The 22,142-nt window shown below is 40.0% G+C and overlaps 2 protein-coding genes across 3 annotated transcripts; both read right to left on the bottom strand.

The window, feature by feature from the left end:
• Nucleotides 1–574: 574 nt before the first annotated feature.
• On the bottom strand, nt 575–5,540 carry si:dkey-177p2.6 (uncharacterized protein LOC568712 homolog). The gene is made up of 2 exons (XM_042223743.1): nt 5,338–5,540; nt 575–4,380 (listed from the first exon to the last, which is right to left on the bottom strand). The coding sequence occupies exon 2, from the start codon at nt 4,374–4,376 to the stop codon at nt 3,570–3,572; it is 807 nt and encodes a 268-aa protein (XP_042079677.1). The 5' UTR covers nt 4,377–4,380; nt 5,338–5,540; the 3' UTR covers nt 575–3,569.
• Nucleotides 5,541–10,830: 5,290 nt separating this feature from the next.
• Nucleotides 10,831–17,154, bottom strand: cdca4 (cell division cycle associated 4). Of its 2 annotated transcripts, XM_005929683.3 has the most exons (3): nt 16,881–17,154; nt 13,790–13,927; nt 10,831–13,454 (listed from the first exon to the last, which is right to left on the bottom strand). In XM_005929683.3, exon 3 carries the CDS (start codon nt 13,443–13,445, stop codon nt 12,522–12,524), a length of 924 nt encoding a protein of 307 aa, XP_005929745.1. In that variant the 5' UTR covers nt 13,446–13,454; nt 13,790–13,927; nt 16,881–17,154; the 3' UTR covers nt 10,831–12,521. The 2 variants fall into 2 exon arrangements, with proteins under 2 accessions (XP_005929745.1, XP_005929744.1); XM_005929682.3 differs by lacking the exon at nt 13,790–13,927 and having other exon boundaries at nt 16,881–17,136.
• Between the last annotated feature and the right edge of the window lie 4,988 nt (nt 17,155–22,142).

Raw genomic sequence — 22,142 nt, forward strand, 5'->3', positions numbered from 1 at the left:
AAGCTGCAGAAACGCCTGATTACAACACCAACAAACACTGCAGGACCGATCTTTTTGAATGTGCATTGTCATTCTCATCATAAACAAACACCTGCTTTTCTATCAAATGACCACCAGAGGGAAGTGTTGGCTTCCATTTAACTCTCTAGACACATTTGGGAATATATATATATATATATATATTTATGGGCTGCGGGAAATTCTGCCCTCAGCCCTGCTTTCCAGGCTGCAATGCCCTTTTGCATGATGTATCATTGACATGCTTTAGCTTATACATGTATACTATTACTGAGGTTAAGCAGTTAAAGGTTAGAAGGATTTTGGCTGAGCTCAAAAGGGACTGTTGCCTTGGAGGCAACACACAAGACAAAATACTCCTGCAGGTCCACAGACCACATGCAGTCAGTTGCGTATTGAGTAATGTCCTGTTGTGTGTGCGTGGTTGGTGTGTATAGTAAATACTTCATGTTCAGTTTTTGTAATAGAGATGTGACGTTTGTGTCTTTGTGCCAAAGACACAGTCAGGTCTGCATGATGTTTTGCAATGAAAGATTAAAAGACTCACACAAAGCGGTTAGAGTATTTTCTCTTTATTGTTGGATAAAATCTATAAAATATTCCAAAAACAAATACAATACATTATGAACGATCATCTTTTCACTGAACAAAGTCTTCCTTCAGTTACATTGGAGGGGGGGGGGTTGTTTTTCATGTTCAGCATTGACAACATACACTTTGTGCTTTGCAAAACCTACTGACACTCTGTGCTTTCACACAATTATAAATAACACTGCAACCTCCTGCTTATTATATTCAATCCTGTCAGACAGATTATGTAAAATTATTTTATAAAAAACAGAAAAGTGGTTTTATTTCACCGGCTGAAGAACAGCCAATTCACACTGTGTCTGTGCAGAGGCATCAGGAGCAAAAACAAGTTGTTGTTGGAGCAGCAGTCCACTGCTCGTACATCTCATGTGATTGGTCTGTAGTCTTAGTCTGGGCAAAACAAGCTCCAAACCCCTCCTACTGAACATGTGACGCAATCTGCTTCCTCCCACCCTCCTCCACGTCCTCATCCTCCTCCTCCTCTTATTTTCCCCCTTCTGGCTCTGGCTGCCACCTCCTCCCTCAGCTAGTTCACTGTCAGCCCGTCAGGATACATTAAGCTCATATGCCTGTAGTGTTCAGCGAGCACAGAAAAAGGCCAAGTAAAGGGAAGAAACCATGACAGCCGTGGCTTCTGAGTGCTTTACGTAACACCTTTCTGCAGTCCTTTGGTTTACAAAAAACAGAACAAAAAACAAAAAATATCAATGAAGCTCGAGCTCACACAGACACAACACGTCAGCGCAGTTGAAAATTAGAATCAGTAGTAAGGCACGTTGTCAACATGAAATGAGATGGAGATGAGGACGGATCACTTTGGTCTGACAGGAGAGCGTTAGATTCTCAGCACAATTAAAATGATATAAACCACACCGTTTCGATCAGCGACAAACACACAACGGCTCTCTGGGTGAAAACAGGAGTGTTCCAGGTAAACCGGCAGACAGACAGACATCAGGAGGTAGAACAGGAGTAAACCACAAACAGCGAAGGTCAGGCGTCAGATTCCCTGTGACCTTTCACTCACTGGATTTCCTCTACTAGACAGGAAATTGGTTTCAGGTAGAAACGCGTATAAAACTGCTCAACTCCCACATTGCGTGTAAAAATTGAAATAAACAAAAAACCCATCAAAATACAAAGGCTTCTGTTTTCAGGTTAAACTCTGAGACATGGCAAAGGTGCCCTGACCATTGACTTGATGCAATTGGCTCCTCAGTCAGAACCAGACTGGGATTACATTACCATTTAAAAATACATATTGTATGCTGAGTTAATGACATGTTGGATTTACTATACTAAGAAAAAAAAAAAGCTGCCAAGAAGGAAAAACTCTTATTTGTCATACAGGTGCTGACTGTTTGTCCCATTTTGTGTCACAAAGTGCATCAACACTGACAGTCCGAGATTAGAAAGAACCTTAATTATAAGTTACACTCACACCTAACCGATAGACTCTATGTAGAAAGAACAGTAATATGGTTTGCTGTTCAGTTGTCATTCACAATTAAAAAATAAAATTAGATAAAAAGGCAACAAGAAAAACAATTTACCCTTTCTATACTGGAGCATTGAGATGTCCTCTCTACACCCCCCACCCACCCCAGCGCACACACACACACATGCACGCACACACGCACGCACACACGCACACACGCACGCACACACGCACGCACACACACACACACACTTTCTATACAACTTCAATATAGTGCTCACAAGCGGCTGCATTCTCCTTTCTACTAAGGAAATAAATATACAGATAGATAAATAGTCCATGCTCTGACTGCTGTACGGCCACAAAGACTTTCATCTTTCATCAACAGGAGTTGCTCGGTCCTACAACTGAAAAAAGAAACTCGGGCCTGGGCTCTCCTGGCTGGCAGAAGCACGCCCTCTTAAGTAATTGAAGGGATTTCAATTAATAATCAACCCAGACCTGATCTAACAGTCAGAGTGCCGCACGAAGCACGGCAGCTCAGGTTTCTTCTGACGACTGCTGCAGTTACAGAAGCAGGAGAGCAAAGTGACAAATACTTGGAAACGTGAGGATCCACGTCCAGGAAAATTCACCTTAAACACTGCCGTATGCCATCAGTTTTTCATGTCCAGTACCACCCATTGCAACACTTCTCTTGCAAGTTTTGCAATATACTTTTGGTGTGCCAACTTTGTCTAAACATGTCTGATCTACTCTTAGTAGAGATTATTCACCTCCTACTCATAATACAACCAGCTGGAAAGCTAAAGCGCTGCCCGGTTTGATTCCAGGTCTTCCTGTCCCTTCTAAAATGCCTTTCTGATTGTAGCATTGTTATATACCAAGTTTCAGCTAAAAAATAAAATTCTTTGATTAATATTGATTGGTTACACAAATAAAAGGTACATCTTTTTTTCCATTTTTGTTTTGTTTGCCAGTAAAATGTCATAAATTAGCTCTTCAATTGCTACTTTTCTGACAGCCCAAAACCCCAGCATAAAAATACTAAAGAAAATTAAATAAAATACAAAGACAGAAATAATTTCTTTCCATTTTTGCTCGACTGACAAATTGTGTCAAGTTTTCGATCTTCACTTTTCCTGTCAATAGCAGTTTTGGACTGATAACTATTAAAAACTGTGCAAAAGAGTTGTACCATGGATGTCTAACTTTATAAGACGCTCTGAATGTTATTCTTCATCTGTTATAATAAATATTTCATATCTCTTGAGGCACAAGCATAGGTGCATAACTAGGTCCTCATAAGAGGCATGTGCATATTAGAATTAGTGTTTCATTCCACCTTAAACTGGCTCAACCTTGAGAAAATTTTTCTGTCAAACTATCAGACAGACCGTTAAAAGAAAAAGAAAAAGGGAAAAAAAAGACAGAGTTCATCAGAAAGAGTTTGTCAGCCCTAATTCAACCGGAGCAACTCCTAAAAAAAAGACAGGAAATGTTCAGAAGTTCATCTCGGTGATCAGGACTTTACCAGGATCTCCATGATGTGGTCCAGGTCATTCAGGTCCACGAGACAAGACTGGAGGCTCCCCGTTGAGGAATGGCTGGAAGAACGTAATTTCACGTCCTCGTCCGGCCATAGCGACACGCTGACTGGCCACAGAGACCCTGCCGCCCAGGCCGACGGCAGATCTGAAGTCTCATACATCGATGTGTCAATGTCCTCAAAGATATCATCCAGGGCGAGGTCGCTGAGGTAGCCCATGGCATTTACTGCATCGCTGAAAGTACTGATGGCTGCAGCGGGCAGAGATTTCTGCTGGTCGGGGAAGTCAATTGCCTCCTGAGAGGGGAATTCGGGGGACAGTGGGGGAGACAGAGACAGGCTTTCCCCATCTCCTTCGGCACACCCAGGGCACGTAACAGGCACGTCCTCTCTGAAATCGTCCCTGAGTAGACAGGAGTCATCTGCATGAACGCCGCTGATGCTGAGACGTGAATCTGAGGTGCAGGTTCCCACGCCGTCACTCCGTATTTCCTCCTGAATCTGCCTGAGAGTATTGATGAGCAGCACGGAGCGGCGCAGGCTGAGCTCCATCCCCGCCTGATAACGCTGGAGCTTCTCCAAGCAGAGGCCGAGCACCCGCTGACGCTGCTGCAGGTGGCTCATGACCGATTTGGACGGGTCAATGAGAAGCCCGGCCTCGTCTTCCTGGCCATCCTTTCCACTCTGCTCCTTTTCCTCCGTAATAGTGGCTTCCGCGACCACCTCAGCCTCCAGCTCCTCCAAGCAGCTCCACTTCCGCTTCACACCTCGACCCAACATTGGCCTGCATCAGGGGATAAAGAGCCCATTTGTTAGGTTGCAATAAGGTACAACGTGTAATGAAGCGTTACATTTACATGGCAAAACACAACAAATAGTTCTGCAAAACTAAATTAGGTAGAGAGGCTAGTTTCCCAGAGCTTGAACTGACTGTTGGTCTTAAACATTTGTCTTTTTTAAAGTCACCAATCGGAGCATTTCCTCCTGTTGAAGTGAAAGAAAATGAGACACAAACCTTTGACAGCAGTCGCTGAGATGGTGTGTCTATTCTTTCTTTATTTTATTTTTTTAGGGCTTGGATCTCTGATCTGGCGGCATGGCAATAAACCTTGCATTCAATTTATGTAAGAGCACAAAGCAAGCGAGCATGCTTAGTTTCAGAGACACTGTCAGGCACAGAGCCTTTTCAAATCAGGAGAAAACACATAAAGCTGCAGATACTGAATATATTATGCACCTTTACATAGTCGATTTTTTTTTCTCCCCTGAGTTAAGACATTTGAAAGAGCGCATTTTACCAACTATGACTCACTGTTAGACACCCCAGCAGGCTTGACAGACTTTACTCATCCATACAGGGATGGGTAGCGCCATGGATCACTTTCTCTCTGATCCTTTTACAAAAGTAAAGAGGACACACGAAGCCCCATTTGGTGAGTTTGACCCTCGTCGGAGAGATTAAAGCTGCTTGGTCTAATTTAATATGTCGGTAGAAGCCTCAACAAAGTAAAATACGCGGATAATAAACATGTTAGCAAAAATCAGTCTTTTTAAATCGCTAACTATGATCATATGGTCACTCTACACTACTTATTTAGCTCAGGACCCCCGAGAACACCCCTTAACCCCGTGACGGTTCCCGTACTTCAGCGGGAACGTTAAGATCCAATTTGAACCAAGTTTAAAGGGCAAACTTGAGTTCAATTTAAGAGAATGACATGAAGACGACAGAAAAACCAACCTTACGTGCCCTTGGGAAGTGTCATGGGAGGTATGAATCCGTCGAGTCTTCGGCTGGTTTCGTTTCAGTGTCCCGTTCCTGAGCTGTAGACGGCCGAAGTGTGAGGAATGTACTGTCCGCTCGCAGCAGCTGGGGGAAGGCGGCGGAGCTGCGGAGGAGGGGGGAGGGGCACGGGAGCTCACCGGCGCACGGGATTGGTCCGTTCACCCGACGATCAAACCTCCGCCTCCGCCACTCACGGGGCAGCGAATGTGCGGTCGTTTGTTCCGACAGCGATCTGGCGCTGCGTTTAAGAACACCTCGTAACAGTTGGAAATCATGTCGAAGCACACGAAATACACGTGAGCGGCGATAATGGCCTTTATGATCGGTGGAAAAAGAATTTATCAGGACATGGGCTTGTTTTGTCCAGTAAGCGGTAAATAATAAAAGCTGAGCATGTTTTTAAATATGAAATCACTGGTAGAGCGTAACCACTGCTGTTATTGACCATGGCGGACTAAGTATTAACCCTTTAAACTTGTTTGCCTTTTTCCGTTTGACGTATTTTTGGAACTTTAATTATTTTTTTTCACGCATTAACTATCTGCATAAATTTTCTGTTTAAGTACAGTTATATGTATTGTCCAGTTTAAGTAGTGTTACTTTAGCTCGATTTTCTTGCACTGACTTTATAGTTGTTGACATAAAGCAAGAAGTGACTTGTTGAGAAGTGTGTGACAAAGTGACCCTGCTTCTCAGTTGATTTATTACCCCAGTAATCACTCAGAATGGGTTTATTGCTAGTCTTCAGTCCTCTTCAGTACAGCACAATGCATATAGCCCATGGCATTTAGTCAGGATATGGCAATGGTAAAGCTTATCTGTGGTACTCTGTTGTTTTTAATTAATTTTAATTCTAACTTTTATTTTACTTATTTGTTTATTTAGGTCACCTAAAAGGATTCTGTTCAGCATTGGGTTGCACTAACAGAAAATCCAAGAAGTCACCTTTTTTCTGTACCATCCATTATTTTTTCATATTGTCAAAACTACTTTTACTCCACGAGTCTAGTTACTTGCATTACCCAGGTTTTAGGTCCTGGTTTTAAGGCATGCATTAATGTAATAGCAACTATTAAGTGAAAGTTTGATTCAAGGCTAAATTTAACTAACACACATGTGGTCTGTTTTTGTTTCTGCCACACGTGACCTACTTAATATTCAGTTTCAGATCCACCAGTCTCTCCTCTGGGCCGATTCTGGTTCCCAAAAACCAAGATGGTGACAAGCAAAATTCTACAGTAGAGCTTTGGAACAGCCCTGTCTCTATAAAAGAAAAAAAGTGTCAATAATACTCAGACTAGATTATTGGCAAATCAGCAATATACCTGTTGCCTCTACTCAAAGTAACTTATGAGTACTTTCAGCATTAGTGTTGTGGCGTCCTACCGCATAATGTGAAGTAAGAGGACATTAAAGGTGCCAAACATTATGCTATTTTATGGACAATTCTTTCTCTTTTAGATGCCACAAATGTTCAGACATTGATTCATAAAGTTCTCCCATGAATTTACATCTAACAAAGAAGTGAACATTTCTTTTAACACCATTTAATCAACACAGTTTTACCAAACAGACACCAGTGCACCCGTGCTGGAAATATCTAGAAGCCCCAGGTTGCTTTATTGCGTACCTGAACGCAGCCTTTTAAAGGGACAAGATGACTCAGAACGGAACGGGAAGGACGTGACCAGAGAGACAGGAAAGGCAAATACCAAATAAGGAAGGTCTTATTCCACCTTATATCTCTTCCTTCTAAATCAGTCACGTTTGTTTCCTCATCTTGTTTCTTTCTTTCATTCTCATCAGCCCCATAGTTTTGTCTTTTTTTGAATTGAAATCGTACATTTGCGCGCTTAAAAGATATATTAGTAAAGAAGAAAAAGCAGCTATATAAAACAGAACCAAGATTTCATAGTATTTCATCTTTTACTCGAACACCGATGTACACTTTACTCTTTTAAGCTGAATGTGTAATCAACGGTTATCTAGATTAAGAGAGGAACCTGAAAGCAGCGTGGGAGGGGTGGACTAAAGCTCACTACTGCACACGTTTTTTAAAGGAAGTGTTGCCCTGTGACAGCAGAAGGCACATGTACTTTAAGCATGGTGCTGTGTATTTATAATAAAGGTCAGAGTAGCATCTTTCAGACCTGCTCTCTTAACATCACATGATGTTAACTTTATGAGAGCATTTCTGAAACAGCTCAGATTTTCTGCTTCACATTTATTTATTTTTTCCCCTCTTTTGCTGCTTTTTAAGACACTCGAGCCTCTTTCACCGATGACTGGATTTTTTCCCCTTAGGCTGCCTTTTTGCTGACTCACTGAGAGGCCATTAATCTTTAACTATAAGCTAACCAATTCCAGGCGACAGTCCAGCTTGCAGAGTAAGCTATAATTTTATGAAGAAATTGCTTTTGTCAGGATCAGACAAAACTTCCTTCAGATTTGTGAATATGCAGTTTTCTGAATATGAAAAAGCTCACGTTTTGAAAAGGACAAAATGTAGCTCGACTCTGAACAGGTTTGCTCCAAGTTGCGTTTCGAACACACAATGGTGCTGTTATGTTGAAACCACTGCAACTCTCTCCACATATCTAACGCAGGATCTCACGGTCCAATATCGTCATGTGACGGCACGTGAGAACAAAGGTCTCTCTGCGGCCAGACTGCAGCTGCAAAACATCTATTTCTATTTTAGTGTCATTAAAAAAAATCCTGTATTTGAGGGAACATATACAGACTCAACTGAAAACTCCTTCAAGGCGTCTTTTAGCAGGTCACACGTGGAAGAGCACTGAATGAATCATGCATGATTTGAGCACCTGTGGTGTGTGTTTTTGCACACGCCACAGGTGCTCCTCTAGATTTCGAAATGACCAACAAGTGTGTATAGACAAGTGTCATTAGGAAAGCTCTATATCAGTACAACTCCATTTAAAATTAAGCACTGATTTATAGCGTGTTTCCACTTTACTTGTTAACAGGTGAATACGGATAGATTAACTAAACAGCTGTTAACTGCAACACAGGTCAACAGCACCTCAAAGTGTGGTCTTCAGAATTCTTGCGAAACAATGATGAATCAGCACCGGTCTCAGTTCAGCAACAACTAAACCTTTACAGGTAGTTCTTGCAGGATAGTTTCATTAGACTGTTAGTTTTAACCAGCTGTTCCTAATAAACTGAAAACTTCTACAGTTTCTGTATGTGCCAGCGCTGATATAGTGAAAACCAACTTCTGATTGGCTGCCCCTTCAATTCTCACCCCAAGAATACACGGATATAAAATACTCAAGAAATGCTTACCATTCCACCAGACACGCCCCAGAGCTTTTTGTTTGTTTGTTTTAAGCTGTAACCATGTGGACCTGCACAGAACAGATGAGAAGGGCAGGGATAGTATAGAGAATCCAGCCAGCCTTCAAAATAAAAGACCCCATAGAACTTAAATGCTCAGCTTCTGAAAAGCTACCCTTGTGATTTGGAGATATGCCAAGACCAGCAGCTTCGTTAGCTACAACTCTTCAGCTCCTTAATAATTTAAATATCTGATCAGCCAATCACATTGCAACAGTTTAGGCATGTAGACGTTGTCAAGACGAGCTGCTGAACTTCAACTGAACATCCGGATGGAGATAAAAGGTGATTTAAATTACTATGAACATGTATTTATGGTTTAAATGACCCTGAATCCTCCAATAGTTATGCTGCAATATGCATAGACTGCTGGGGGATTCCCATGATGCATTGAGTATTTCTTCTTCAGTCACCTTTATCACTCACTATGTGTTAGTAGACCTTTCTGCATTGAATCATACTTATTATTAAACTCTGGCTGTCTTCCACAGCATGTCTTTATCCTGTCTTCCTTTTCTCTCCCCTACCAGTCATGGCAGATGGCCCCGCCCCTCCCTGAGCCTGGTCCTGTCAGGGGGTTTCTTCCTGTAAAAGGGAGTTTTTCCTTCCCACTGTTGCCAAAGTGCTTGTTCATAGGAGGTCATATGATTGTTGGGTTTATCGCTGTATGTATTATTGTAGGGTCTACCTTAAAATATAAAGCGCCTTGAGGTGACTGTTGTTGTGATTTGGCGCTGTATAAATAAAATAGAATTGAACTGCTTTGAATGTATTTACAGAGAATAGTCCGATAAGGAAAAAATATCCAGCGAGCATTAGTTCTCTGGGTGGAAATGCCTTGATGATGTTATAGACCAGAGGAGAACGCACAAGAGGGCAACAGTAACCACTCACAGACACCAGGGTATGCAGAGCATTTCTGAAAGCACAGCATGTCAAACCTTAAGACTGCACTGGATGCTACTCCTGTCAGCTAACAGGAAACTGAGGCTACATTTCACACAGGCACACCAACATTGGGCATTTAAGGATTGGAAAAAGGCTGGTGGTTTAGCCCAGTTTGGGTATTTTAATACCAACTTGGCGTAGTCTAAACACCACAGCTTACCTGAGTGTGGTTGCTGTCCATGGCCGTCTCTTAACGACCACATCTAGTTTCTTCCAACTGGATAACTCACCGTGTCATGGAGCGGAGGTGAGTGGGGCCTCAGTGCTTACACAGTTTTAAGCCGAAGATATTAAAAAGATGTCCACTCTCAGTAACATCACGCAGAGCCAAGACTGGGGAAAAAAATGAGTATGATGCTGTCTGGAGCCTAGGCTTTTCACTCACAGGAATTACTTATTTACATATGCTTTCATTATTCAAAACTTAATATGCATCCTTTACAGTGGCGCTCATATAACAGAAACAGAGAAGCACAAGTCTTCTTTCAGATCCATTTAAAAACCATGACAAATAGTTAACCCTTTAAGACCTACCATAGAACCAAGTCCGCCAGAGCTTATTTTATATTTTTACATGCTGTAGTGCCATTTTTGGGAGCATTTCAAGTTGCTATACATCAATACAACCATTATAGCCCAAATTTTAATAATATGTATGCATTAAGTCCACAGTAACTACATAAATTGCAAAAAAGTGCAATAAACTACAAAAAAATTGAAAATCTTTTTTTTTTTTTTTACATATATTTCTATTTGGAGAAATTTAAGAGGTTTATCCCTCAAAACTTTAAATACAAAAAAGTTGCAAAAAATGTAGGAAGTGTTACAAACAGCTGATCGGATCGGCAAAGCGTGTTTCTGGAATATTGTGTTTTTGTTCCTGCAAGCGCTTTTTATGCAATTTTTGCAAAGCTATATGTGGAAGGAAACCGTGACCGAGGACAAGCTGATGGCATAAGATGTAAGTACAACTCCTCCGGTTTCATATGCAAAACAAATTATTGCGCTAGCTTACGCGGTTCCGGTTCTACGGGGATTTAAAAATAGTTACGCAAAACGGAGCGTGCCCGCTCCGACCGGCTTTAAAGAGTTAAACAGTAACATGCCCTGTTGTAAAATAAGGGAAACAAGCACACACAATCAATAGTTGCACCTTTTATTATAAAAAATATTTACAAAGATGCTACAATGTTTTTGTCTTAATATAAAAAAATGCATACATTTTACAACGATAATTAGTCTTTGAAGTTCTAGCTCCCATTCAGACCAGAGTGACATCCTTCAGGAGTGTTGTGGTAAGGTATTAAGCGTGTCGTAATACTGTATTTTAGTCAATACATTTTATTTGCCTGAGTTAATCTCTTCATCACGATAAGGAACAATTTTGAAGAATGCATTTGATTTTCCACATATTTAGGAGAAAGGCAACTGTTTGCATAAAGGAATTAAAGGACATTTGATTTGTATACAGTCATTTTGAAACACATATGACAGAGCTGCATAGTAATTTGAATAGTAACCCGGTTGTTGTTATTACTAATAGTCCTTAAAAAGAAAACTTAGGAATAAATAGGTACTGCATTGGAAACGAAGGGCACAATTTGGATAAATACAATTTCATCGGGCCTCATGGTTGAATTGATAGGTCAACATGGCATGTCTGTACCTTGATAAAATAAATACAATAAATAAAACAACAATAAATTAGATGGGTTAAACACACAGAATTCTTCACTTGGAATAACAAATGAGAGAAAGAAATATGGCTTCTCGATGCAGTTATCACCCCGGGGTTTCTCCAAAATGCGTGAGGAAAAAGCTGCTTATTACTGATATTGGATCCATAATGACAGCAGAGCAGGAAAATTACTTCATTTGTCTCCTGGCTACTGTAAACTTACCAGAAATGACAACTCTTGCTCCTTGTTTGTTGACTGGCAGCAATTTTCCTGCTCTGCGTAAAGCTTTTAAGAAAATGAAAGAACAGCGCCTATAAAGTGAGACGATGCCAGTCCTGACACCTGTTACAGTCGACTATACCAAACCATGGGAAGACACCGTCTTGAGACTGGCTATTAAAATCGTAAAAACCGCTTGGGAGGGAAAAATAATAATATCAAATGATGCCTGCAAAATCCCCCAGCTGTATAATGCAAAAAAATATATTTCTATATACACATACGTACATATACATAAATTCCATTCATAATTGCTCAAATCTCTAGGAAAATATGCATTGATTTATAGATTTGGATTTACAATTTGTTCTGGTTTTTGATGCATGTAGTGTGAGGAATTGTTTCTCAGTCCATGTAACAATAAATAGAACTGATGAAATGGCAGAGAATACGGCCAGAAGGAGCTAGCATGACAGAGTGAATGACGGACATAAACACCTAAATAAGAATGCATCATGGTAGTTATAAGGTAATTATCTTTGCCTTCTCACAGATATTGTTGAGTTTTGGATTTCAGAACCAAAGTGGGAAACTAACTGCTTTGCCAACTCACCAGCATAGCTTTTAAATCCCCAGATTTGTTAATTTTACCATCACAATTGTAACTGCCAATTACATTTTCATTTTATTTTTTATACAAAAAGTCACAACAGCAGATGTTAACCTGCCCAAGTGGCTGTTACAGGAGACTAACTACATCTCTAATACCCCCATCCTCAAATCTACTTGGCTTGCTGTTAATTTCCCATCTTGATCCAAAACCTCCAACAATCTCTATGTGTAACAATACCACATACAGAACACACACGTGTACTGTGCATAGTCTGGAAAGAGTCTGTGGCATCAGTACAGACCAGAGGAATGTTCAGAGTTTCAGGATCCCACTATGATCTCCATGATGTGGTCCAGTTCGTTCAGGTCTGACCTGCAGCTTGAGCTGGAGCTCAGGGCCGTGGGCCCATGAGAGGACAGGCTATCGAGCAGATCGTAAGGCCCCATTTTCGGGGCGCTCTGCATGCCTGTCAGCACCGTATCGAGGTCATAGTAAGACGGGTCCACGTCTGAAAACAGTTCCTCGAGCGCAGGGTCAGGGGGCGGCGCTGGGTGCTTGATCTCAAAAGTCCCAAAAACCTGCTCCCCTGTCCTGGAGTCTGCACTTAGGTGGTCCCCGTCTCCCTCCTCTCCCTCTGATACGCACTCCTCGCTGTCCTCCTCTTCTTCTTCCTCCTCGCACTCACCGTCTTCCTCTTCCTCCTCCCAGCAGGGCCCCATGCCAAAGGGACCTGCGAGGTAAGAAGCCGAGGATAGCTGAGGGGAGACGGGTGACAAAGTAGACATGGTGACATCCGTCTCCACATCTCCCTCCATGACCACCTCTTCAGAGTGGTAGCCTTCCTCCACACCGACCACTGCGTAAGGCTTTGGGCTCTGCCCTGCCTGGGCTGCTGGATCAGTCTGTCGGCACAGCACTTCAGTGGCCACCAGGCGGTCGGTGGGACACTGGGCGGCTGCGAGGGCCTGCGTCATTATCTGCCAGGTGCCATCCTGGGTCATTTCCTCCTGGATCTGCCGCACTGTGTTAGCAATTAGAACTGAACGGCAAAGGTTCGGCTCTACCAGCATGTGACAAAGTTGCAGCTTGATGAGCGACATGTCAAGCAGCGACTGCCGCTGCAGACTGTACGACGAAGACAGCGTCCGAGCTGCCGCCGAAGGAGCTGCGGGGCCCTGGTCGCCACTGGAAACGGCCTCCTCCCCAGAGTCTGAGAACTTGCGCTTGGTGCCCTTCGGGAACATGTTGTCTCTCTTTTGTGAAGGCGAGGAGACAAAAAAGAAAAAAATCAGTGAGAAACACAATGGCACCACTTGCTTAAATATTAAGAAATGTGCCACACAGACAAACACAAAATGTGTACTGCTGTCAATGTCACTAGCTAAAATAGTTAAAAAGATTAAGTGCCATGTAATTAATTATGTAAATGTGTGATGTCATGAGGCTATGTGGTGTAACATTTGTGTGGACATGAGGGAGCTAGGGCTACAATCTGCTGAACTGCAGCTGTGACTTTACAAATAAACTACAGGCTTACTCTACAGTAAACAAATAATTGTTGTAGTTTTTTTCTTAAAGTTTGCTATACCTTTCCTGTTGAGAGGCACAGGCAATAGCAATGCAGCTTGGTCCCGGCTGCAACGCTTCAAGTACTTTTGTACGAGCGACAAGCAGCTTTTGTTCAGCACCATTTCTGCCCATTTTAGGCCAGTCTGAGGCAAGACTCCTGCTGGGCGGAACAACCACACTTTTAACAGACCACTGAGCCACCGAAAATAGCATGGTTACCGACTAAATGCGGACACTGCATCAAAGTAAGCACAGACTACAGAGACCTCTGTCAGAAAACAAAAACAGCACTCAAGTTAATTAGTGCATTTATTTTCTTTCCCCCACTGCCACCTGTGATCAAGAAAATCAAAAAGATATCCTAATCAATAAGGGTGCTTTCAAGGGGGTAAAAGTGACAAGGATATGGAAAGTAACAGCATTTACAATTCACAGTACAATGTACCACCATGAGCCACTAATATTTACAAGGGATATCAGGTTTCCAGGTCTACGCACGCGACGCTTCAAAAACTAGCAGAACAAGATTTTCACTTTCTCTTCACTGAGGAGGGGAAGAAAAGCACAGTCAACTTCCTCATTAAATACCACTTCAACACACACATGTCTTACAGGAACAAAACAATACTCCCGCTAATGTTAAAGGCCCCTCTGACTCCCAAAAATAAATGGGATGCAAGTGAATAGGAGACTGAGCTCCAAACAGCAGCCTGTGGCATTTAATTTTCCATCAGACAGAAAAACAGTATGCGCAGTGTCCGGCTGTCTCCTCTGTGTTAAACCTGTGGGCAGGGCATTTGGGTCAATGATTCCAGTTGCTTCAAATTTCTATTTGTGATATACATTTTTTTTAAAAGGGAAAAAAAGAAAACACAAAATTTTAAAAATCAGTACAATGAAAAACAACACTGATTCATGTTTAGCGTTAGGATTCACAGGGCACAATTCACAGAGAGGGTTGGATCACTTTACAGAAATTTCCTGTTTTTCAGGAACTAGGAATCAAAAAGAAACTACCATGCCCAAGACACTGCTGTTACTGTCATAAATCATCTCTACACCAAATTATCATTTTTATTTTAGGATGCCAGGCCAAACTAAGGCCCATAATCTGTGCAAATTACATATTTTAACATTGACACAGTGTGTAGTCAGGGGTGTTGTGCAATAGCATACTGACAAAAACTAGTACAACAACAACCTTGTGAGTTCACATTTAATAGAAAAGTATACATCTAAATTGCTGATCAATCAGATCACCACATTTTCAAAAAGTTACAACCCATGCCAAAAGGAAAAAATAAAGAGAAGTGGCTCGTAAGTACAATTAAAGGCTTGGGAGCCTGGAGGTCTTTGAGTCCTCGTAATCATAGAATAACATTTCCTGACAGTGGACAGAATAAAGAGGGGAAAAGGTAATTTATGAAGATACCCGGAGATCTAAAATGAAAAGGGTGAGAAAACGATTACGGACGTATGTTGTCTTCTTATGTGGTGCAATAATACTGGCCCCTGTTAAATAAGAGACACTAGAGAGAACTACCTCCTTAAAGAAAAGAAAAAAAGTAGAAAAATAAAAGGAAAAAAAAGACATTAAATAGAAACAGGAAGAACTACAACCTGAGAGACGGATCACTGCACACAGAAGAGAAAACAGTTTTGGACATGACAACTTTCTTTTTTTTTTAACATTTATACTGATAATTGTTTTCGAACACCCTATAGTTTAGCATTTTTAAAGCTTAAGGATTCTACTCTGAAATTAGAATTACATTCCTGAAAACAATAAGAAAAACAGCCATTCATATATAGGTCATATATAAAATAAGACTGAAAGCGAGTTATGTCCTAACCAGTCTGATCAGTCATCTGTAGCAGGCAACATACACAGTGCGTTGTGTTTTTCCACTGTGGGACATGTAAACAACTACAATCTCATACAATCAATTCCCTAAATGCTCTTACATTTTAACCACTTAAAACACTTTCAATCAAGATAATATTGACAGATAACCTAACATGAGCACTAAATAACAACCAAACTCCTGATAATAACATCTCGATCTGTAAGTGAACATTTTTTTAAAAAGATTTACTTACTTTACCAATAAGAATGTATTGATTTTAAAACCCAAAGTGATCTGCTACAGACGCTTAATTTTAATGACTGATATCGAGTTCATACTCAGTTAAATAGTATTCATTTACACCTGCACATTAATGTTGATGTATTAAACTTAGTCGCACATTTTTTAACACGATTTCACAAAAATGCTGACATATGTGGTGTTCAAAAACTTCTCACATATCAGGAAATAAGTGCGGGGGGGGGGAGACAATCACCTCGTGTAAATCAGTACTTTATTCTGATGCTGACATTACAGTTGTATTTACGTCAGACAGACAGTGTCACTAAACTGGATTTAAAACAGTTTAAATACATTCACTAAACTGTTTTCTACTTTGCTAGGAAGCAGAAGCCAAACAAAATTCAGCCCCGTTTTACGTCAATGGTTCTTAGCATGGCCCATCCCCCACCACTTTCACAGCCTGCCGTACTAAATGAATAAACACATTTTTAAAAAGCACTGCTTACATTTTTCCCACTTCCCTGTCAAATACATAGTGCTACCACTGCCAGTCGCCAAATTAAAACCGCTAGAATAGCTGTAAAAAGCGACGGAGAGCTTCTGGCCGTGACTACCGCATGCTTTTGTCTTTTCAGCATCAGAGCTACCGAGCGACAATGAGGCCATTTTGCGCTAGTAGCTAACAGTTAGCCGGCCGGCTATGCTACAGACGGAATTTACACTTCTGGGTTGCCGCTAGCTAGCATAAAATGTTCCGTGAAAAAAAAATGCCTCCACGGAGGCACAAAACCCTCGGCATTCGTTTGGAAACTTCCTCTTACATAAAACGAATGCTAGCGAACGTAAAGCTAATTAGCTAAAAGCGCCCACCCACCCACAGTCCGCGGTCCTTCCTCCTTTCTAGCCAAAAACAAGAGTTTTCGCCACGGCGGGGCTGTTAAGTTCCCCAAAAACAACACACGGTCACCCGGGTGGCTGGTTAAAAACACTATCGTCGGGTGCTTGAGTAGCCGTACTCACCTCGTGTTTGTGTTAATTTAATTCCCGTCTCGGTCATAGGATCGACAGCAGAGAAAGCGGAGATCAGGTTCAGATGAGATCATTCATGCCACGGCTTCAAAAACTGAACTACCTCTGTCCTGCTGCTGCTGCGGAGCGGACGACAGGAGGGGAAGGAAGGGAGGGGGAGGGGAGCCGACAAAAGCCAGCCATATGCCTGGGATTCCTCTCTAATGATTTCTCCCTGCTTTTCTCTCCTACTAATGCTTCAACAAACAAGCCAAAGCCCGATGCTGGCTTCAAGAACAAGATGTAGAAGATCTGATGATGTTCTGGTTACTCTTTGTGTATTGACGCTGCGTTTACCGCTGGCCTTTTTAACAAGAAAAACAATCTGTGGTGAGGGGAATTATACCCAGTCATGGAAAGTGACTAAGAAACACGAATTTACTCCGATACGTGCCTAGTAACTAGTATGTATGAGGTTATCGTGACATTTAGGTGTTATGCCTTTTGTTCATAGCGAATTATTTTACTTCTGATTTCACTGTCTTTAACTGACAGTTGCAACTACCAGTTTACTGAAACATATAAAAGGCTGGCTGGCGACAAACCTTTTGGCTTTTATTGTGCAGGAAGTTAGAAATCACATATGATCTTAAGTTGTTTAACTGAATTAGTTTAATACTTTAAGAGGTAAAATGACATAATACTTATTCAAACAAACATAAATTAGAACGAAATCCCTACAAGAGAATGCAATATTGTTTAGCAAAACATCATTTTTCTGTGTTTGTACTTTGTTAATTATCTTATAACCTTTTTACTCACTGTATGAATTATGAGCACTTACACTGTGGATTCAACCTCCAGTAATACTACAGTTCTACACTGACACAAATATCAAAACGCAACCCAGTTTATTAATAAATAATAAAAATAGAAAATGCTTAATAGAAAATTGTAACAAGAAACCGATTATTCTATTTATATAATATTAAAAAATAGTCTTTAACCACTCCTAATTTCTTTATATTTTGTTAGGGAAATGGGAAATAGGTGACATGAGTTATTGAAAATTGTGCAAATACAAATATAGCTCATACAACAAAAACTGAATGTGAACAATCCTAATCAACTTAGAAGTCAATATTTGGTAAGACCACTTTTATTCTTCAGCACAGCCTAAAATCTCTTAGGCAAACTTTCTTGTGATTTCATTAAGTAGGAATGGGAATAATCAGGAATAGTTCTCCAGGCTTCTTCAAGGGTACTCAAAGCTCTTCTTTGGCTGCCTATCGTTCTGTTTCCTGTAAAGATGATCCCACACTGCTTCAACAATGTTGAGTTCAATCCAGCACTGATAGTGTTCCACAATGCGTTGCCACCGATTTTCAATTATTCTGTAAATTGTCATACGTTAGCCCTTTCTTCCTGTTTCCTTCCTTAAGAATGGCTTCATGATTGTCACCCTACCATTGAGACCGTTTCTGATGAGGCTTTGGCAAACTTTAGATGGATCAAGTAAAGTGCCAGATATGTTTCTCAGGTCCTTTGTCATGTCTTTGCTGATTTTTTCCCATTTCTTTCAATCTGACACTTCTTTTTTTGTTTTCATATTCCACTTGTCTAGTTTCCTCAAATATTTTAATGTCACTTCTTTGATATGCCACCTTTTTAGCTAAAACTGCTTTTTTAATGCCTGTGATACTGTATGATACTATGGCATTTTACACTAAAAGCTGCAATGTAAAATTGGTTATGTGTATAGAAAACAGTGGCTGAGCCCATCAGTTAGATGGGTTTATATGTTTGAATTGTCGGTTTTCTTGTCAAATAATAAGTCAGGTGTTAAGCACCTTAACAAGGAATAAAACATTCTTCTGAAAGTAGTCAGGAACAAGGAGCGGACTGAAAATGAAAGAAGAATTTGCTTCAGAAAGTCAGAAGAACTATTGCTCAAGACCAGTTTATGAAAATAACAAGAATGTCTGGCTTCTTGGAAGTGAAATGAGGGGTGGCTCAATACTGTTGCACAGTACTGTATTTATTTATTTATTTTTAAATGAAATAATTCTTCTTTTTTAATTTGATGCCACTGAAAAAAGCTGTGAAACAGCCACTAAAGGCACCTGGTGGAACATCTCTCTATACTAATTAGGTTTGTTGGCAGCGGGTCAGTAACATGACTGGGTTTAAAAACACTGCCACACATGCAGACTGAGCCTCTGGTAGTTGTGGTCAGAACTAACACACCACATTTTGGGTAATAGTGCGTGGATCTTACCCAGTGAGGTGTAAACATGGTTTATACATGTTATGTCTGTTGAGACCGCAATAATAAAATCATTTTGCTCAACCCCGAACAGTTACTCTGCTTTATTTTGAATGGCACTGGTCCATTATGAGTCAAATTTGAATAAAGCCTTTGAATAAAGTTCAAATGGTGTCAACTGATTTAGATAGTAAAATAACAGAAACCATAGTTTTACACTTAATACATTGCAAAAAAGGTTTATACTTGTTGAGTCACTGCATGCTCTGTTTTCACCAAGTCAAACAAACAAAATTCATCTGAGCTTTTTCCTTTTGGTGGTGAGGGGCACAAAAGGACTTGCTTTTGCTTATGCTCGTATTTTCTTAAAATGGTAAAGAAATCATTCTGGTGGGGTAACAAGAAGTCAGCTGGTTTCAGTAGCTGATCGAACCGCTTTTAATCCTTAGTAGTTGGGTCTAATTTAACTCAGTGCAACATTTTTTCTTATTTTCACCTTTTCTGTCTTGTTTATGCGGACAGACACTTAAAAGAAATGTCTTTGGTAATATATTGTATTGATAACCTGTGGAAATATTTCCATTCACGGGAAATTGTAATGCAATGAGAGACAGATGCAAAGAACACTAAGTTTTATACTTTCCCTGTGTACTAAAGAAATCAGAGATCTGATTACAAACTGCGACAGACTGGCGACCTGTCCAGGGTGTACCCCGCCTCTCGCCCTATGACAGCTGGGATAGGCTCCAGCACCCCCTGCGACCCTGAAAAGGATAAGCGGAAGCGAATGGATGGATGATTACAAATCCATAATAAGTCCAGAAAAAGACAACAAAGTCAAGTTCAAATATGATCACATGTGATTTTCCATCTCACTAGAGATCACTTTGATAAGAACGCTGCATGAACAGTATTTTAGAATTGTGTATTTTGCTCATTGATGGTTGTTTTTTAAGCTTCTAAACTGCAGGTTTAATAAGTAGTTAAACTGCACTTTGTTTATATCTTCCCAAATCAGTAGCAGCCACATTTGGAGGCTTTTCATTAGTGTTTTTTAAGACCCTTTAATTCTGATTGGTGTAATTACCAGTAATTATCATCGCTAATGATGCTTATTACCTCTGCCTCTGGATGTTTTCATTTGCAGCAATGGTAATTAGCTTATCTACGTCTCTGTTACCAGTACCTAGACAGACTTTAAAATCCTCGAGCCTCCAACATCTAGCTACTGATCTGTAACCTTTTTGGAACAATTATTAGACTTGACACAAAAAACAGAAGGTGGGGCTACTTTTTGGATAAGACAGATAATACGAGTTAATTTAACTTATTAGAGGATATAACTTATTATTAAGTTACATACCAAACACCAACTTTAGCAAGGTACACCTTGCTAGTCCCAGGTTAGCCCCCTTTTGCTATAAAAACTGTTTTAATTCTTCGTGGCACTAATCCAAAATGGTGCTGGAAAATTTCCTCTGAGATATTGGTGCATATTGAAGTGACAGTATCACACAGTTGCTGTTCATTTATCGGCTGCGTGTCACCACAACCACCTCTCAAAGGTGCCCTATTATCACAATTTTTGGAAGAATATTATTAACCAAAATGGATAGTTTATCTAGATTTATATATCCAGCTTACTCTTTATCAATATCGAATAAAGTTATTAAAACAATTAATAGCTTGAATTTTAATTTTATTTGGAGGAATAAGTGCCATTATATATCTAAAGATGATTTGGTAAACCATACACTGAAGGTGGTGGAAACGCAATTGATTTTGATATAATGAATGGTGTTTTGAAACTTAAATGGTTAAAATCCTTCCTAAATAATCCACACTCCATTTGGTTTTTTATACCAAGTAAGGTCTTTGACACATTGGGGGGTATCGACTTTCTCCTAAAGTGTGACTTTGAAATTACTAAGCTACCTGCTAAACTCTCTGAATTCCATAAACAGGTCCTTCTTTATTGGAAAATGTTATTTAAACATGATTTCACTCCACATAATAGCCCAATTTGGAACAATTGATATATACTGACAAATAGAAAATCTATTTTTATTCAAGATTGGTTATCAAAAGGTGTTTGGGCAATTGCCCATTTTGTAGATGAGGAAGGACATGTTCTAGGACATCAAGATTTTTGCCAAAAATTTAATATCCAATGTTCTAAAAGTAAATTTAATCGGGTTATAAAATCGATTCCATTGTCACTTAAAAACATAGTTGTAAATTATATAATATATTCTGACATCTCCCCCAAGTTAAGGCAATTATATATAAATGGTTTTCAGTTTTGTGATGTTAAATGCAATAATAAGTTTCTAAGATCTTCATTAAGGAGTCTTTATTCTCCAAATTTACTTAGACGTAATTACATATTAAAAGATTTCCAAAGGGAAGAAATTGAAAGAATAAGAACTGATTACATCACCTTCCCTATCCCTCCTAAAGGGAAAGAAGTCTAATTTAAAATTTTGAATAAAATGTACCTGACAAATAGACTCCTTGGTGATAGATTCAAAATAGAAACTGGCAATTGTGTATTTTGTAAAACAGAAGAGGAGGATTTGGACCATCTATTCTTTTTATGCAATTTTATACAAATATTTTGGTTGGATTTTCATACCTGGCTTTATTCCAGTGGGATTCAAATTACCCCATTTACCTTAAATATGATAACGTTTGGAGTGTTTTTGAAAGAAAAGAAAGCTAATTATGGTGTTAATGTGTTATTAATCTTGTGCAAACAATTTATACATAATGTCGTTTTTTAAGACCAAACCAACACTAGCTTACAGGAAAAACAACTTAAACCTGTTGGTTAAATCTTTGACTTTAGGTAAAAAGAAAAAGGCTGCTTTTTTGTTTCCTTTGTGGAAGATTTTGACTTAGTGAGTTAATAATCTGTTTAATTATGTGACCCTATCTTTATATTTTCTGTTTCCTATATATTAAAGTTGCTAATATGTAAGGAATGTCTATTCTCTGAATGTGTAATA

Source organism: Haplochromis burtoni, unplaced genomic scaffold (genome assembly GCF_018398535.1).
Source record: "Haplochromis burtoni strain Fernald_Lab_line unplaced genomic scaffold, NCSU_Asbu1 Contig_119, whole genome shotgun sequence".
Classification (NCBI taxonomy): domain Eukaryota; kingdom Metazoa; phylum Chordata; class Actinopteri; order Cichliformes; family Cichlidae; genus Haplochromis; species Haplochromis burtoni.

Coding starts and splice junctions, on each gene's coding strand:
- si:dkey-177p2.6 (XM_042223743.1), bottom strand. CDS start 4,376: ATGTTGGGTCGAGGTGTGAAGCGGAAGTGGAGCTGCTTGGAGGAGCTG.
- cdca4 (XM_005929683.3), bottom strand. CDS start 13,445: ATGTTCCCGAAGGGCACCAAGCGCAAGTTCTCAGACTCTGGGGAGGAG.